This window comes from Zeugodacus cucurbitae, chromosome 2 (assembly GCF_028554725.1).
Source record: "Zeugodacus cucurbitae isolate PBARC_wt_2022May chromosome 2, idZeuCucr1.2, whole genome shotgun sequence".
Lineage (NCBI taxonomy): Eukaryota > Metazoa > Arthropoda > Insecta > Diptera > Tephritidae > Zeugodacus > Zeugodacus cucurbitae.
In genome coordinates this window covers 58,699,225-58,719,676 of record NC_071667.1, presented here as the reverse complement: position 1 = coordinate 58,719,676, position 20,452 = coordinate 58,699,225, and the positions used below count along the sequence as shown (strand labels likewise).

Below are 20,452 nucleotides of genomic sequence, written 5' to 3'. Positions count from 1 at the left end.
TGGATCATTGTCCTGTTATAAAATGTTGTCAATAGTTGGAAAAGGTTGACTAACCACTACCATGACACGGTCATGTGAATTCTTATATATCCGCGAATGTGAATTCTTATATATTAGGGTCCCTAAATTAGTACCAAATCTCCAGAACTTAAGTAAGGAAAACTTCCCCAAAAAATCATAATGTCACCTCCGACTTTATTTAGCGTCTAAACTGCATTGTTCTTCTTCTCATGTGGTAAATGCATAAGGCGTTTACTAAAGAAGCCCTGGAACTAAAATTAAGCCTTATCTGCCCACGACAGGCTTTAGGATGCAATTTATGGCAAAGGAGAGGCATATCGATTTTTCGGAATCTGATCGGTTTCGGAAATATTGACCATTTTATGCACAACATAGTCATTTATGTTAACTTTTTTTAATGTCCTAAGCAGTGGAGCATTATTAACTGTTCATGCAATATGCTGATTCGATGGTGCTGCAATATTAAGAGGACTAATTGTGGGATTTTGTATGACAGTTCCTACTAATCTTCTACTTTATCTTTGAGTTATCACAGGTTTCCGTCCAGTTCTCTTTAAAGTATCCTTGCAATTGTTCGTCTCCTTCTTTTTAATAACATTATAAACAGTATTCCTTTAAATTCTATAAACGAAGTCGAAACCCCGGTCTTAAACGTGGTAACAGTCTCCGATCTAGTTATAATCGATAACTCCTTTACTTTCTGCATTTTGTTTAACATTTTTGATATTTTGAGGCTGAGTTAGTTTTGTTATGAATGCAATAGAAACTAATTACTACTATTGCTCAAACTAAATCCAAGGATAAATGCTAAATCGCCGTGTGTAAATACTTTTGACTACTGACTTCATTCGCTCAGGAATGGATCAAGGTTTACAACAACATAACATTTTGTTACCCTGCGACAACACAACAACAAGCAAAATCTTTTTCTGTGAAACTTGTAAAAAAACGCCCGATGTGTAAATAATTTTGACTACCTCTGTATATAGCATAAAATAAAATTTGATGAAAGCTAAAACATGTTCACAATTTATGAGTTTTTGACAAAACAATTTCTTTGACTTTTGTACTTTTAACTGAATGTAATAATAGTATTTTTCATAGCCATATTAGATACTTTAGGCTATGTTTAGGAAGATATCTTCGTTAAGAATATTTTTACAATGTTAATTAGGTAAAAATTTGCATCACTATAACTCCATTTAAAGCTTGAGATGAGAAAACAGCTAAATTGACATAAGTAATTTTAACAAATTTTCTCAGATAAAAGCGCTATATCTTTGAATGACATTTGATACACGCGCAAGCGACATTAAATATACCCTATGACGAGAGTACAATTACTTTTGCCATTTTATTTATATTTAATTGCCTTTATTTGCATAAAATTGACGTGCTTAAATTATAAAATTTAGCAATATCAACGGTATACTATTTTTAACAACATACACTTAATTGTGCGAAATTTTCTATGAGCGCAATTTTAGGCATTATTTTCCTATAACGAAACATTTTTTATGGCTCTAGCTGTTTGGAATGCAATATGAATTACGGAGACGACGTGTTCAAGTTAAATCTCTAACGCCACTCTATTGTGCTCGCATTAAATATGTTGTTATTTTCCATAATTGATGTTTTTGTGACTAAAAGCGTGTTTTTTGGCAACGTGCCTGTTTGACCAATGATATCGTTTTTGCAAGTATAAATGAAAATTGAGAGCCCATGAGAGCGTCTATAATAATGATATTGTTATAATTGCTTGTTATGATAATTGTTATTATTTTAATTATTTTGGGCATATTTCTTTCAGATTTTATCAAAATATTTAGGTTTGAGAGAAAAAAAACTATTAAGAAAAGGCTGATTTCGGGTGGAACCGAACATTTTATACTCTCGCCATTCCAACCCATATATTCGGCATAAAGTGGAATATAATAACGAAAATCATCTTATATAGTATATGAGGGCTGAGGTTATTCCTGAACCGATTTCACTAATTTTCACCACCAAGGTACACTATATCCGAAACTATTATTTAATTTTGCTGAGATATTTCACATATTAAACGATATATGCGTAATAAAGTCCACCGTATTCTTTAATAACCTATAATTAGGTATATGGGAGCTAGGGAAAGTTATGACACGATTTTAATAATTTTTTGTACAGAAACACACTATTAGATGAAAAAACTCCTCTCAATTACATTAACCCTTTCTCAATTACATTACCGGCTTCTAATTCTCGTTATTTAAATATTTTTGACCAGTGGTGTTGTGCAAGCTTACAGTTACCTTTTCTGATATGAGCTGTGCAAGTGTTCATTCAGTAAGAGTTCTCCGCAGAGAGAAATTGGCAAAAATCGTTTCGCGAAAAAAGTTATACAAAAGTGGTTATACAAAAAGTGTTCAAAAACATAAAAACAATTGATTTATTTTAAAACAAAGAGGACTATATCTATAAGTAAAGATAAGAGAGTTATTAAAAAAAATCATGAAAAAAGTGTTTAGTTTATTTATAATAATTTAATATTTGGATTTGGATTTCAGGATACATAGGATTTTGAAATTTTTATCACTTCATATTTGAGTTAAGACTAATGTATATCTGTCATAAAAAAATGTTAGCTCCGCCCATTTTAATTCGGGATATAATATATCTGGGATATTTAACGATATTTTCGGTGAAAAATTATCCTCAGGCATTGAGTTCTTCATGTTCGATTTCCGAGGCCTTGAAAAGTTGTAGTCCGATTTCGACAATTTTTCCAAAAGTGAAGCCACAGATGAAATACAGTATTTGTATAAAGTTTTATTCAGCTATCTTCATCGGTTCCTTATGTGCACATTATAAATATGAATGAATCAGATGGAAGAATGCCCATTTTCCGTTTATGCCATCAGAGTGTCAGGAAAGTATTACTTCCCGAATTTCATTGAAATCGGTCGAACAGTTTTTGAGATATGGTTTTTGACCCATAAAAAAATCTGAGTGCTATTCTTCTGTAAAATTTAGTGTTTCTGATGCTTTCCGTTAGTGAGTTAACGCACTTTTAATAGTTTTCAACCTAACCTTTGTATGGGTGGTGGGCATGGTTATTATGCGATTATATCAATTTGTATGGTATGCAATGGGTACGTAAGGGAACCGACTGCAGAAAGTTTGGTTTATATAGCTTTTAAAACACGTATAGGAAGGCGGTGCCACGCCCACTTAAAAAAAAATACATTCAAATAAGCCCCTTCCTAGTGAGATCCCTTTTCGGCTTTCGCCATTTTGTGGACGTGGCAATGGTCCAGAGGCATTAGCATCCCTCCTACGGTCCCAAGGAACAGGTGTACCAAGTTTCGTTAAGATATTTTAATTTTTACTTTACGGACAGACGGACAGACATTCGGATTTCAACTCGTTTCGTCATCGTGATGATTTTACAAACAACCGTTGTGTGAACAAAACTATAATACTCTCTTAGCAACTTTTGTTGCGAGAGTAAAAACAGAGTTGTGAAATTTTTTCATTCAAAAACTTTGTACAAATTGAAAATAAAAAGATAAAAAAAAGATATAATATTGTAGTTGTAGTCAGAGAGCGCTTTAGAAAAATGATATAGATTATATATAACATAGTAATATCGATGATAGAATTTACAATATAATTTTCTTATTTTTATAGGCTGTGCAGTAAAAACAATTGGAGCTTTTTCCGTTTGAGGAAGTTGGAACAACCGCTTGGATACTTACACTCAAACGTCAATATCGTTTTGTTAACTAAATCACTTACATATTAAAGTATTTAAAGATATTAATTTCATTTCATTTCTGTTGCAGCAAACATAAGGTGAATGCGGCAAGAAAATGATTGATCTAGAAGATTTGCCGCGTTTGGAGTCTTTATCGCCGGTTAAAGATATAGAAGCGTATCATATGACGATGCTGGACAATAAAGAACCCGATAAGAGCGCAATGCTAATGAAGTCCTTAGATTCATGCAATGAGAAGAGCTGGCCAAATGCCGGAGGTCAGAGCAACAACTTTATGCCTGAGCTGAACGGTTGTCGTTACATTAGCCAGGTAAGTACAAGTGCACTTAATTGGTTTTATGTACATATGTATGCTGCTTCTAAGAGTCGTCTTTGAAATTCTAAAATAATTTTAATTATGTAATCTAGCATCATAAAAATTATTATAATTTATACAGACAGGGAGTCAAGTTGTTTACAAAAAAAGTGTATAAAAATGCTGATATGATAAGAGACAATTCATGATTATTAATTCTATCTTGGTTTTTATCTTTTATGGGAGTTAGTTGACAACAGTACAGCGACAAGGTGATTTTACTCTATGCTTATTATTAGGGTGTGTCAAATTTTTCTGTGATTTTAATTGATATTTATTATTAGGGTGTGTTAAATTTACTGTATTTCTTATGGTAAGAGAGTAATTTTCGATTGTAAGAGAGTAGAAACTGAATACATAAATATTGTAAAATGTGCTCGTACATATTTTAAATGTTTAAAAAAGTAGTGATTAACCTTCGCAATTAAGCTTCCAATTTATATACATAATTCTTTTATACAAGAATTCGCTGTATTTTGGTCATAAAATTATGCTCCGAAGGACATGAACGTAGCGAATGAACGAAATATGCCATGACCGTTATTACTTTTCTAAGATCTATATATATCGGTAATACCTTCAACACATGATTTGTTCAAAAAGTAATTAACTTGTAATTAATGTTACTCAGAGCCTTTCAGCACACAATGGCTAGTTCAGATCCTCATACTTATCTCTTCTTTTTATCACATCTCTTTATAAGAATATATTGCACCGTATTTGATTATTCTTTCTTATCAGTATTTTTTTTTCATTTACCATTTTTTATGCGTAATAACTTGTTTACCTATGACTTATCGCACGTATAGGTAATAATAATTAATAAATGTTGACAATTAGCGCACTTTCATCAGCACTAGGGTGGCAATAATATGCCTATATCAGATGATTACGATAAAAAAGTTCAAAAATTATTAATGGTGATTTAAAATTACTACATCACCGGGATATACTACTGCACTAGGGTGGACCAATATTATACTATCAGCTGCTCACAATAGAAGTATTCAAAAACTATTATTTTTAAATTACAACACCCACGGGATGTACTGCGCAAAAATCATTTATACAAACAAATGCATATTCAACATGGCGGATAGGTCACTAACCTACGATACTTTTTTCAAACAACTACGCTATTTTCAAAATGTGTCTACTACGTTTTATGCAATACTTAATACAACCCATGACTCATGTACTCTCACGCTCATTTCCAATTGGAGCGCTTTTCAACATTACAAAGCTTTTATCTATATGCACAATTTCAACATACACCGCGTGGTGAATATCTTTAGCGAACGAGATGCAAAAGCAAACGCAACAAAACTCGTATGACAGCGAGTTGTAGTTGTTGTGTGTGTTCAGTTCATTTAAGAATTTTGTTAAATTAACATAAAAATTTCGCAGTTCCACCGTAGACTAGTTTGAGGTGAAGTGAAAACGTTAAATACACTCGTTTAAAGTGTAATAAACTAAATAACGTTTGTAAAAACAAAGTAATTAACTGTTTCGCTAAAAGCCGGAGTATTTATTAACATTTTAAATTGGCAAACGCAGCTTTTAATTCGGCGTTTCGATTCAGTGAGTGAGCGAGTGTGTGTGTGAAGTTGAAATTCGCGTCGACTACGACGACGACGACGTGCAAACGAGCGAAATGTACGAAACAGCAAATGGCAAGAAAACGTGCAAAGTGCACAGAAATCAAGTTTTGCGGTTAAACGTTGTACCATCTCGCATATAAAATTATGATGGCGTTGTGGATTATCAATTTTTTCAGTGCTCAAAAAAGTGTTTTTATACGCGAATGCCATGGCATAAATAAAATGAAAGCCAATGCTGTTTGCTGCGCTGCTTTTGCGCTCGCGTCAATCCAATTGGAGCGGGAATAACTAATGTTTTTTTCAATAAATTTCATACTGATTGTGTTACAAATGCGGAGGCATCTACAGAACGGTGCGCTTGTAAAAAGTGTGTGTTTAACGATAAAGCACATATTCTTTAAATGGCAGTGAAATTAAAATGGCATTTGACAAGTGCAATGTAGCAGCTGGTGCTATGCTCCCTGCATAGTGTAGTGCTTGTTGCTGTGCTATTGTTGTTGTTGTTTGTGTTGTTTACTTGCAGCTGGCTGGCTGGTGTAGTAAAGTGATGTGTTTTGTTGCTGTGTCATGCAGCTGGTCATATGTTGAGTGTTGTGTCGATAGTCAAGCGCAGCCCTAAAGTGCATGCAACTCCAACACGAATGTCGGTTGAAAAGAAAACGTCATAGTTTGTGCACATACATACATACATACATACGTTTTTGCCTTCCTCTATTTCACAACAAAACGCTTTGAACTAAGTATGTATAGAAAATTCTAGTTAGTTGAAAATTATACAAAGGTGCGTGTGTACCACACATACAAATATAACAGTTTTGTTATCTTGGCGTGAGTGTTTGCAATATAAAAAAGAATTTATACATATTTAATTGAAAACATTGAATTTCTTCAAACTCTCATGCAGTTCTTATCTGTGCAATGTTTTGAAGTATTGACATAGATTGCTGCAGTTTTTGTTTAAATTTATTATAATTTACTATAATATAATGAAACATAAATATTGTGATCGATTTGTTTGTTATTTCTGAGTGCATTTTGTTAGTGTACTTCCGGCACTGCGAAAAACACACGTATTTATGTGCTTTGTTATGATCTCAACCAATAAGAGCTCTCACACACGAACAGTGTTGCTTACTTTCCATTTTGTGCTCACTATAAAAAGAGGGATAATAAATGTGACTTTGAATTTGTAGTATATTTATGCTTTTAATTTAATTTGTAAAATATTTATAAAGCGTTTTATGGTATATATCATGATAGGCTAGATGAGATTAAGTGGTTGTCAAACGACGCACCTAGGCCTTTGGGAGGCCCATTGTGACACCACTGGGACTGTGACCCTTCAAACTATAGAGTCATCTTTGAACCACCCTATGGTCTTAATAAAGTGAAAAAGTTCACACAATTTGATATGACCAACTTCGCCCACATCATCGTGAAAACCGCGTCCAGTAGTTGCGATTCTTTTCCTATACAGAGCCCTACATCCACATAGAAGTTGTGTAATTGTTTCTTCCTCCTCTTCTTGGCAGCTTCTGCAGTAATCATTAAAAGGTAACCGCAGTCTGCTGGCGTATCTACCAATCAGACAGTGTCCCGTTAACACCCCTACAAGGGTTCTTGTGTCATTCCTCTTAAATTTCAATAAGCGACATGTGCGGCTCTTATTCCATGTTTGTCTACTTACCGAGCAGATCGTTGATTGTTTCCATTGTGATTCAGCCGTATCAACAAAATGTTTATTTATTAGATATCTGCCGAATTTGGCTAGTTCATCTGCTACACAGTTTCCAGGAATGTCAATATGTTCCTGGACCGATTGTAGGTGCATCGTGAAATATGATGTCATTGTCATTAATAAATCCTAACTTTCTTTCACTATCTCCTACGATATTATTTCCGACTTTAGTGATTTTAAAGCCGCTTGACTATCTGAGAATATAAATATGTGACTAATCGTTAGCACTATTTTTGACAGAGCGTGAAGGCTTTCTCTAATTGCAGTGATTTCTGCATGGAAAACCCTGCAATGATCCGGTACCAGGAAAGCGATTCTGGTATCCAGTTTCTCTGAAAATACCCTGCCTCCTACCCGTTTGTCTAGGTTTGAACCGTCAGATATTACTAAAGCAAGAAATAATTGTCAAAACACTAAAATTTGAACAACTCTTTTAAATTTAAGTTATAAACAAAGTCCGCAGTAAAAAAGTAAATATCCTTGTCTATGATATTAATAGGTCTTATTTTATAAAAATACATATAACATCTTATTCTAGACATGCTTAATAATTATTTAAAGTTTTAAGGATTAACATTTGTTTTTTCTTATTACATTTTAGGCGTACGTAATAGTTGAGTGTTATATTTATTTAGATTTCTTTATAATTATTAACCAGTTTTAATTATGATAATTAAGAAAATCTTAGAATGTATTAATTATAGTATTCTTTTTACGAAGTTCTTTATTTGGTCGACTTAGGTAAATACTACATTTTTAGAAACATGCAATCTATATTACCATATATTCATACTTTTCTCGATCCTAATAATAAACCTTTTAAATATAAAAAATATATGACAATATTATTTCCAGAAAATAAGTATCTTTCCTCTAAACTCTATTAAATAATGAGATGTAAAACAACGAGGCGAGGCTATGTTAGCTTTGAAGGCTAATTCCTGTGTTCGAGGTTTGCAAGAATTCCACTTGGTTGCCAAAAAAACTACTGGCTGTGGATCAAGACGATACTCATGTATCGATGCTTAAAGTCTTTTTCACATGTTTCATAAGTCCGCTAATACCATTCTATATTGAAGAAAGGTATTCGGCTAAAATGAATTTTTAAGAAAATAAGTCAAGCTTTATTAGAAAGTGAGATCTATTCAGATATAGTTTAAATTAAGATAAGAGATAGTTCATCCTAATGCTACTAGTGTAAAATGTTTCGGATTGATTTTTAGGTATCTTGTATGTCTTTGGGACAGATTTTTGAGGCATAATTAGCGGTTTTACTGCCAGGAGAGGATTAATGCATCACATAAAGCTTTGAAATAGATATTTCTCAATTTTGAGTAGTTTATTTCCAAAACGTAGGAAATAATAGAATAGAGTTATATATTTGTGAATACATTGATCTTATTAATGCACTTCTTTGCTTTATAAAATCTTCAAAAAATTATTCTGTTTTGTTACTGGTTTAACACGCTATACAAAGAATGAATCTAAAATTAATCAGTGAGCAAGATCAATATCGGTTTTGAATAATTTATCCCCGCTAATTTCAAATTTCAAAGCCAATTATTGCCATTGCAATACTCGACGGACAACCTCAATGACCAAATAAAGATTTAACAAAACACAAAAAAAAAATCAAACCGATAAAAGCAAAACACACTGACACTCCTTTTCTAAGCACACCATTCCATATCTGTATGTATGTATGTAATCGCGTATAACCTACCCCAGCCCACTCGCATGCTAAAAAGCGTCTTTTGCAAACAACAAAGAAAAATTCACATTGCGCATCAACAACAACAACAACAACTACAGTTGCATTTGTTGTAAAGCCAAATAGATTGTGTGTGTTTATATATGCGCGGGTGGTGAATCATGCGCGTATATACGATTTGTGTAGCGCAGATGTTGGCTGTGATATCGCACTGCTACGAATCGCGCGATTCGCAGAATAGCTACACATTTGCCTGCTTGTGTTTATAAAACATATAGACAAAGCGCATATAACAAATAATTAAAAAATAATAATAATAATATAGTGTTGAACGCATTTTGCCGCCTCTGAGCCAAATCGGCAAGCGTTTATGAAATATTCAATTATTCTAATGAAGACAACAAAGCAGTTGGAAGTGTTGAACTGCGGAAGAGGCACAAAGTGAATAAATAATAAAAAATAAATTTCATATTTTTAGTGCAGTGAAATTATTTATTGTTTGACTTCCAATTGGTCAAGTGAGTGGTGGGAAATCTGAAAAAAATAAAAACAAATAAATCAAAAAATTATAATAATAAAAACAAAAAGTAAACGACGTATTTAACACATTAATATCTACCGTTAGACGCGTATAGTGGGCGATAGTGTGAGGCAATAAATGAAAAAAGGGGCTGGTTTGTGCTGGCGCCCAATAGTGTGTATTGCAAAAAAAAAAAAGTGAAAAAAAGAAAGTAAATCAAAATTTTATTTTGTTTATAGAGTATAACTGAAAATTACAGTATGTGCAAAAATATTCGTCAATTTTTAAGAAAAAAACCTAAATACGCCACGACAACCAAAATAAACTAATTTATTTGCGAAAACCTATTTTGCCTTCTACTCAGACGTCATTTTAGTGTTTGTTTTTCTTACTGTTTGCATTACTTTTTAAATTTATTTCCCTTTTTTCTCCCCCTTCTATTTGGTCTATAAAAAGACACATTTCAATTGTTTGGTCGCAATTTTTTTTAGTATTCGTTATCTGCATTAGTGAAAGTACGTTGGCCAAGTTCAAGGACACGCACGTAGAGCGTGCGATACTAAGAACCAGAGTAGCAACAAATATTTTACAAAAACAACGAATAAGTGAATATTGTGTTAGAATATAAACGACGCAGTATACATACAACGAAAGGAACGAAAAAAAAATAACAAGAGTTTCAGCAACAGCAACAATAAGAATAACAAGAAAATTAACACAAAACAACAACAGCAACATTTTAACTCGTTAATGGAATTCGCAATTTTCATCGTACAGTGACCTGTAAGCATCAACAAAAAAAAGTTGAAACTCAAATCAAACTTACACCTACCCTCCAGACAGCACAACAACAACACACGCTGCAGCACCCCGCTTGTGCGACCCCTTGAAAATTTACAACAACAAGAAAAATTATACAAACAAACACAGTTGTGTGTGTGCGTCTGCGAGCGTTGTTTGCGTATTTGCGCGAATTAACAGTGCTTTTAAGTGCATATAGACAACCCTGTCGTTGCTTTGTGTGTGCGCGCGTGTGTTTGCATGACTCCCACGTGGGCGCAAGGACAAACATCACATAACACAGGATCATTCAACTTGTAACAACAGAGCAATTGCGAATATTTCAGCAAGTTTTTTATTGCTTTGGAAAAAAAATAATAACAACAACAACATTTCATACACCCGCACCGCCCAACAGCTGTCATTGAAGCAACGCTCTTGCAATTGGCTAGCAGCCTTCTTTCGTGTTTTGTTGTGCTTTTTGTTCTTAAACCCCAGACTGAGAGTCGGTCAGCAGCTGTGCGGCAAGTCAATTGCGTAGCAATATTGTCTCTCTCTCCGGTTGTGGTGCGGTGTGTGCCCAATATAGTGCAGGCGTGCAAAAACAAAGCCCCAAAAGGTGAGTGTACTGTCTGTCTACTGGTCTGCGTGTGCAGAATGCATTTAACTGCTTGTGTTGATAGCAAATTACATATACATATGTATTCGCATACAGTATTTTTGGCATTCATTGTGTACGCATCAACCACCCACGTCGTGGTGTTAACATTTAACAATACTTATTACACTGTGCAACAAAAAAATTAGCTACTGGACATTTTAGTTAATAGTGATTCTATATGACGTCCTGAATGGTATGCAGGATAGATCTAATAAGCGAAAAAATTATTAAAAAAATGTATGGACTTTTTTATATTTGATTATTGCTACCATGTCGCTATTACAACAATATTAAAATTTATTATAGAAATGATTTTTTAATTGAAGTAAATTCAATTAAATTTTTAATTTTTATTTCAAAAATTCGCAATTATCGCGTTTTTTCTAACTGACCTGGAACAAGTCTGGTTATAAAGTTCAGTAGGTTAGATTCCATGACCATGATTAGCTATTAATTCTGGCGGGCAGGAAATTCTTTAAAATTGTCGCACAGTGTAATCGGTATCTTTAACTGCATCTACTTATTATATATTCATATATATCTACGGTCATTCATTCATACATAATATAGTCAAAGACAATTCTTTAATGTAGTGTGTACAGTATGACACAAAAACATGTTTCTCTCTTCTAATTGAATGAAAGAATTCCAATAAATTTTTCTGACGATATTAACAGATATTTAAAAAAATAAATCTGTAAAAATAAAATTTATTTTCTTGACTGCCTACTTAAGGGTATTCTGGTCTAGACTCATAAATTTTAAGCATTTTTTAAACTAAGATAAAAAAATGAAAAACGTATTTACTATCAATTTTTTATGCATTTTATTAACATTTTAATAATGTAAAAAAAAATCGAGATACCGAGATACCACTCAAAAAAGTAGTTTCGAGAAAAACGCGTTTAAAGTTTAGGAGACCGCACGGCCGGCTCGGACGCCACGTCACATAATCGGCTATATCTCCGAAAATAAGTCGAATTTTGAAAAATCCTTCCAAGGTCATATATTTGAAATTATGCAAAAAAATCGATTTTTTTCAAAATCCTAGACCAGAATAGCCCCTTAAGAATTTAAAATTAATTATGTAATAATAAATAATATATTTTAGAAAAAAATATTAAAATTTTAATATGAATTTTATAAAAATAATAAAAAATCTAAATAGATTCCAAAATAAATAGCATTAAGGGGTTAGGTGGATTTCAGAGTCTAAAAACAAAGGTATTTTTACTTTTTTTTAATAATTTTTTTTATATATTTAATTTAAACAATTTAACATATCAAACTATTTAATGAACGAAGGAAAAAAGGAAAAATTTAGTTTTGAATTTTTGACAGAATTTTGACCAAAAATAGTCCCTTTTTTAGTAAAATTTTCGCTCGAAAAAAAAAAACAAATAGTTGTAATAAAAAAATAAAGCCTTGGTTCATTAACTAGATAATGTTATTCCAAAGAAGTGTGCAAAATTTGAACTAAATCGCCTCATAACTTTTCGAGCAATCGTGTCCACCGACTTGAAAAATTGAGTTTTGAGATAAGTGCGTTTAAAGTTTTACATTCGTACTGGCGTGTCCTGATGGGCGGAACTTCCAATGGGTATATACTCGGATTGATTTGATATTTTTGGATAAAATTCTAAACATATTGCACTATTTTTTGTTCAAATTTTGAAATTTTGAAACCCACCTAACCCCTAAAGCAAACAGTTACATATTATATTAGAGGAATACATTACTTTAAAACTTAACCCCAAATTCCATTAAAAAGTAATCTAAAATTACTAGTTGCTGAAGTAGTTTCATTTCATCCTATTTTAAAAAGTTTAATAATTTGGAAACCTATTTCTGTGACATACTGTACGCCTCATCGGTATGTGTAATACCAATGCCATAAAAAGCATCATCCGTTCAAGCGTAACAACATTTAACCGCCACTGCGTAATTTCTTCTTCACCACCATTCATCGTTTTGTTTTAAGAAGCAACGCATTATTTATTTATTTTTTCTTTCACATTTTAACAAAAAAAAAAATTATAATAAAATATTTATATACGCATATACATATACCGATATAAGAATGCAATGGAAGTGGGAAAATTCTTAAAATATACACATATATATATTTATTTGCATCAGACTCCAGCATTTCGCATTCTTATTTAATTATGTTGATATTTTCAACACCTACGCTTTATTTTGAAATTAATTTAAAATACATACATACTTGTTTATAAGAAAGTGTGCGTCTTAAAAATAATATCATTCTAAAAATAATTTCGCATTTATTGGTTATTTAATTAAATTGCAGATTGAAAATATTGTTGTTTATATGGAAATATTTAGCAGTAAAAAGAATTGCGTTTTTCATGCGAGGGCAAATGACTCGAGATGACCTTGAGTTCTTGTTTTGCGATTAGAAAACGTTTATTGATGTGTGTGTGTGTCCAGAATTATATGCAAATCATAAATATCAATAAAAAATATTGCAAATTAATGAAAAGAAATTTCGAAAAAAATTCTATTTATAGAAGTGTGGCGTTTCGTACCCCGAGGTCTAGCGGAAAGTCATATCTGAAATACCAGCTAATTCTTCTGATAAATGAATTCAAATTAATTCCATATGCTTCAGAACTTAAAGTCGATATAGTTTTCTTCAACATACAACTTTCTCCATAAAACATAGTATAAAATCCATATTGGCCCAGCAATCAGTGGTCGTTCACCAGAGATAAAAACCACCAATCTTATTTCATATGAAATGTTACTGAAATTGGTCTTATATCGGCTTTTCGTGACGAGTTCCGTAACTATTGATTCATCCGAGACTCTATTAATTCATTAAGCGAGGTGAATCGTTCAATATTTGGATCCTTTAGTTGCATAGAAATCTCTTGATAGTCACTTCAGCATTTGTTAGAGTTTTATGCTATCCTTATAAAACTTTCCACTGAGAATTGACCGGTCGAGTTTTGGATCTGTGATTCTACTTCAACTTTGTTCTAGTATCATTTTCTTTTAGGCCCAGCGAATAAAGTTACAAGCCTATAAATAGGATGTTATCCTTGGTTATAAATCTCTTGACTGATCCTCTCCGCCGATTTTCTGGGTTGATCTTGCTGTTGTCTGACTTATGGATTTTATAAGCAACTTGCATCTTAAAGGTCTTTGTTCCACGGGGAGTTTTATTGGTACCACAATGGACAGCTGTCTAAGTGAGATCTTTCTGTCTTGCAGAGATCTGCCTACAAACCTAACCTAACCTATGAGAGGAATCCGCTTTGAAGCTTATTATAGCTTACCGCCCTTAGAGTTATATGTTTTGCGGAAACTATTTCCACAAAAGATGAATGTTAAATTTTTCGATTTCTTCGCGGAGTTTCAAAAATCCCAACAAGTTCTCAAGTAGCCGGTCACATTAGAGCTTAAAGCTTTGAAAAGCACTTTTGATAAGTTTCTTCGTCACATATTTACCTTCAGGAACTAACTTAAACCTTAACGCATAAAGATATTTTATTGCAGGTTGCGAACCAGTTCTTGAGATCACTCTTGAGGTCTCTAACACATCGAAGTTCATTGATTATTCTTCATACATCAGAAGCGTTATTCCGTTGTAGGCACTTAATTAGTTTGTCAAAACGGCATATATTCCATCCATAAATTAATTTAGAAGCATCCGCACTGCTTCCTGTGAGATTTTTGTTCGATCCGTCATTGTTGAGGAAGGTCCCATCTATGCTATTATAAGTGTCAACACTTCCTAATACAATCTTATAATCTATGTACGTACGCGTAATCTCATTTAAATACCATTACTTACTTACTACCAGCCATTTGCGTGAGCAAAAACAACAAACATCATCCTTCATATGTCATATTTGTAAATAAATTGCTCGCATTCATAGCTTAATTATTTTTACATATTTAGTATATGTATGTCCAATCACATTTGTGTAATGTCTTGTACACACTTTCAAACACATACACACACTCCTATTTACATATATATTTATATATTATTTTTCTCCGATCTATTGCAGAGCTTTTAATTAATTGCGGGCAATTGCGATTTAACCGAGTGAGTGGTGAAGAGAACGTTTGTGTGCGACGTGTGGACAAATACATACATACATATAACAACAACAAAAGTAAATCCATAAAACAATTTGTTGTAGCAGAACGACTGCAGTAAAAGCCAGAAACAATTACAAATTGCGACAACCCAAATCGGGAAGGACTTGTACGACTCATAAAGCTACGAAGAACGCAAAAATAATAGATAAATAAATATAAATATTTATAGTTTATTTCGAATCGGACTAAATTAAAGAAGAAAAGTCAAAACACCAACGTACGAATTAACCTCCAATTCAAGGCAAAGCGCAGCGGCGGCTGCGTCGACACTGAAAGTCGATTGTCACAGTTAGTCTGTGACATTTCACACACTTTGCGGGGGTCGGAGGGTAGGGGTGATACGTGGGTGCAGGAGTCGTGCACACACACAACGGTGAATTGTTTCATTAAAACTACCGTTAGCTAAAACTTCACGACGGCTCAAAATGATATCGAACAAGAAATCGTACGCCATGAAGATGCTACAGCTGGCATTGGCCTTGAGTTTGCTGCATGTGGATCCAGATAACTTCTTGCAGCAACGTCTACGCAATTGGGATTCACAGTTAGAGCTGCGCGATGGCGATGGCTGGGAATTGGAAATGTTGCGCGCTGTGCCGATGGTGGAGTATCCCTATGCGAATCGTAAAACTATGATGCCACTAATAGAGGATCTCATACGCTACGATCGACAACACGACGCCACACCGCCGCAATACAATGTCACCGCCTACATGCTGAATGTGCAAAATGATGGTGGCACCAATCAGACAGCCACACTACCGGAGCTGCAGGCAACGACGAGTACGACATCGAGCGCCGGTGGTAGTGTGAATGTGGCTGGCGCTGCTGCCTTGGAGCAGGCCGCTAATGCCGCGGCGGCTGCGGCGGCCGCCAGCACGAATGCCAGCAATATGGGTTTGCCCGCATCGGAGTTGGATGTGTTTCTCAATTCGGAAAACTTTCAAGATCAACGTTCGGTGTGGGAGCAAAACTTAGCCGATTTGCGTGACTTTGGCGATCTTGCCGTCAACAATCCGTACGCTGGCTTGCCGCTCAAAGATGAACCCAACAACAATACCTACATTGATGTCAATTTGGATATGTTCTTTCCGAGTTTTGCAAGCGCAGCAGCAGCTGGCGCCGTCGTGAAAGAGGAAACAGTCGGCGCGGGCGCATTAAATGATACTTTTCCCGAACCGGCAGATATTGCTAGCATTAAAACCGAACAGCTCGACAAAGAGGAGACGGAATTTGCGCTCGACAATGAAGTGGCAACTTCCTCAAGCGCCAGCAGCGACGAAGCAGCGCCCAAGATTAAGAAAGAACCGGAAAGTGCCGATGATAACGCGCAAGCGGCGTCAACTGAAGAAGTGGACTTGAGCCCATTTATCAGCCAAATGGATTTGTTGAAAGAGGTAACACAAATTTTACTAAATTTATTTAAAAGTTGTGATTGTCAGGAGGTTGCGAGTTTGCTGTTGATCTCAGAGTGGCATCAAATTGTGCTCGATTTGAGTAATTTATTGTGTGAAGAAGCTACATTGGTTGCCAAACTTCTGAATTAATTTGTAGTGTTCACTGTCTTATTGTATAGAAATTTTTACTTTGTCTCCTTCGTGTGCATTTTCCCTTATAAAAATGCGAAATTCAAATTTTGCAAATTATGCATATACATACATATGTATACCGTTATATTTTCTTTCTGTGACGCGACTTTTCAACTTAATTGAATATTACAAGCTCTTTATAAATTAATATGCTTGATGGGGTTTGTTAACCTTTCACTTTAAAGTATGTTAATTGAAATCAACAATTTTATTAAAAACATTCTCATGCATATTTACATAGAAAATTTAAAAATACATATTTTTTGTCTACTTTTACAATAATTACAGAAGTAAAAATTTAATATGTAGGGATGTTAGGAATTTGGTAAAAATTATTTTATAGGTGCTTTTGTTCAATAGAATTGTCTACTTCTATATTCCACTGCATTCACGCGAGTTTTTTTTTTTTATTGCTACAAAGCAACTTCCTCATTTATTCGAGGTCGATTTTGCTTTAAACAAAGAACAACCGTTTGTTCTGTTGTAGATTTGTTTGTTTTTGCAAGCGCCGTTGAGAAGAACAGGAAGCAACTGCAGTCAGACGTCTTAATGACATCTTTAATACCATTGTGATCGTAAAAATGTAGTAGATTTTTATTGGGCATTAAGAGGGTTCTGGATTTTAAGGTTATGTCGACAGTCGATAGTCGAACTTCCTTCTGTGCTTGAAAACAGTTCTAAGAATATATAAACCCTTTACTTGTCAGCTTGTTCTTTATAAATTCTCAATGAAGGGTGTGTCTAGATAGTGTTCTACGAAATGGTTCTGATTTGAGAAATATAACCTAAAATTTGGGTTCCAATTAAATTTGTTATTTGTTAGACTCAGTAAAATTGTTCTATGATTTTTTTTATGAGCACCGATAATTGAAATGTTTTTTGAATGCTTAAAATTTTAAGTTTTTAAGCTAAGTTTTTTCAAATAAATTTTTTTTTTACTTTAAAAAATAAAAATTCTTGAAAAAACTAATTTTTTTTTTAATATCGGCTTCATAAAAGCATAATCTTGAAATATTTGCTTCAAAAGCTTTGATAAATTATAATACTCTCACGAAATTGAACTGGTTACACTTGCGTAAATCAAATCACAATCGAAATCAATAATTTTTTGAAAAAAAAAACAAAAAAATGTTATAAAAGCAACAACAAATTCCATATGCATTGCAACAAAAAATAATATGCATGAAAATGTTTTTTTTTTACATAAATTTATGACCACAGACTTTGCACGAAACAGCAAAATGTCCATAACTTTCTAAAATTAGATGCAAGCGAAAAAAAGAAAATAAAAAATGCGAAAATTGCATTTGGGTCAACGCTAATTGACTATACTAAACTCAAGCTAAAGTGGCTTTGTTTTTTATTTTCATTTAGCTTTTCTTTTATTTTTTTCGCCCCCCTCGGGGTCTAACTGATTCAACGTTATTCTATTATAAAACGAATTTTTTTTTAAAACGTTTCGACTATTTATTTGCATACATTTGCATTGAGCGCAAAGAAAGAATAACAAAAACAAATGCAAAATTATACACTCAAAAATAAAATAAAACCAAATATAAAAGAAACAAAAATAGTAGCAAAACAAATTTATCTTCAAAGCGTTCGCCTTAATGCGACGAATCAAGAACATCCAGTCATTTAGTCAGCCAAAGCGGTCAGTTGCTGCCGTGAGCTGTTTTATTTTTTTTTTCATAATTGCCAATGCTTTACTGTTGCTACTGCAAGCAGCCCCCTCGGCCGCTGATGCTGTTGACGTGTCTGTTGCAAAAGTTGGTGACACGCTCACGCCAGTAAATTGTTGTTGTTGTTGTTGAAGAGTAAATGCACACAATTTTATTAAATGTAATTTTATTAGCGAATGCGTTCACGTCATGAGTAAATTTGTGTAATACCCAGGAGAAAAACGAAAGTGTGTTTAGAACTATACTTTTTTGTACCAGTACTACTCCATTTTGATAAGGGTGTATTTAAGAGTTCTCAACGTGTGTTGCTATATTTCAATGACATTTTCCACAAGTTTTATTTTTGTTCTATTGAATTACAAAAAATTCAACAATTATCAGTTAAGGTGTCGATCGATTTATGCCAGTTTGTCGAAATCTGGTCTTTAGCTTTTGATCTCTTGGTTAATATTTATTAATTCTTTGCTATTGAATGAAATTATATAAAATTTTCCAATACAAAAACCCCGTAAAAAGCAAATACTTCTTGTTGAAAAATTCCTTCAAATTAATCACAGCAATATCTTAGTATAATTCCTGAAAATTTACTTTTAAACTTTTGGAAAACAGGGTAATTTAAATGCCTTTAATTGAATTTACACAATTTTCCTTTAATATTTCACAAAAATCTGCTAGAATATCATAAAAATGCTCAATTATTGCTAATAAAGTGTTTTCCATGGACTTAAGTTTAAGAACTTGAGAACATATAACAAGTTATTTAAGAAGAATTCTATATTAATTTCTAATGTCGATTCATTAACGATAAAAACAATAATTTTCATTAAAAACACTATATTTATTAAATTTTGTTCCACTTGAAGACTAGTCTGAAAAGCTACAGTACAACACCAGTCTCCTTGTGAAAATTTTCTCTTTTACTCAATTATGATTTTATAAATGAAAGTCTGTACAAATAAACCATAATGCAGTTGTGTTTGTAGACGGGTTTGTCGTGAGTTCCATCGTTTCGCCGCATTACGCATATGCATTGTCAGAGTTTTTTTTCAGCGCACAAATTTTTGGGTAATATTTATTTTTAACATTTGCGAGACAATTGCTTAACATTTTTTCTCATTAATATGGCGAAAATAAAAAATGCAAGGCAAGGTATAATATAGGTAATAAGAATAATATTAATTTAAAATTGTTTTTAGTGCTTTTGAAGGCATAAAATAAAACGTTTTTTATATATTTTTTTTATTTATGTGTGTATGCATGCGAAATATAGAATCTTCTATATGTCTGTCGTGTTATTTCACTACTTTGGCAATCATACGATTGGATCAAACCTTATTGACGCTATTACCTGGATCCGGTCGAATTATTAATTCTTTGTAGTATGTTAATATGAAGGGAGGTCATTAGCCTTTCCAAAGTAATCAATTTACATATAGTTAGATATTAAATCAGTGACTACTTGAAAACTGGTGTGAACCAGTAGCTCAACTCAAAAGTCGACTGTGTTTTCCCCATTTAAGTAACTGGTATTTTTTTAAATACAGATATATTGGGAGATATATTATAATTCGATCAGAATTATACCAGTTCCGCACTAGTTCAAAATAAACCCATTTTATTGCCATTAGCAAAGTGCTAATTGCAAAATTTTTTCTAGTAGAAACTCAGCCTCACATCATGTCCAGCTGTCATTTTACTCATATTTCGATATAAGCAACGAAATCTAAAACTTTTAAATAGTCACCAACTGATATTCGATTTTATTTCCTATAAGTTAATCCTTAATCCATTTCTAAAGGGTGTCACTTCATTTTATCCCACTTTCTTTGCCAAGCTGTCGTTTTCTAAGCCGTAACGTGTCGAAAATTGTTTCCAACTCTCCCCAAACACACCTGGTTTA

General features: G+C 33.3%; 1 protein-coding gene across 8 annotated transcripts in view; it reads left to right on the top strand.

Moving 5' to 3' along the window:
• LOC105214570 (segmentation protein cap'n'collar) overlaps positions 1 to 20,452 on the top strand; it is a 126,778-nt gene that overhangs the window by 10,286 nt on the left and 96,040 nt on the right. Inside the window, exons 1-3 of one of the 8 annotated variants that reach the window (XM_054230493.1) lie at positions 5,228 to 5,565; positions 10,217 to 11,105; positions 15,188 to 16,678. In XM_054230493.1, the coding sequence (XP_054086468.1) occupies positions 15,707 to 16,678 (972 nt within the window). In that variant the 5' untranslated portion in view covers positions 5,228 to 5,565; positions 10,217 to 11,105; positions 15,188 to 15,706. Of the gene's footprint in view, positions 1 to 3,693; positions 3,770 to 3,848; positions 4,092 to 5,227; positions 5,722 to 10,110; positions 11,106 to 15,187; positions 16,679 to 20,452 lie in introns of those variants that run through there. The other 7 variants (XM_054230491.1, XM_054230481.1, XM_054230472.1 and 4 more) reach the window with 7 other exon arrangements.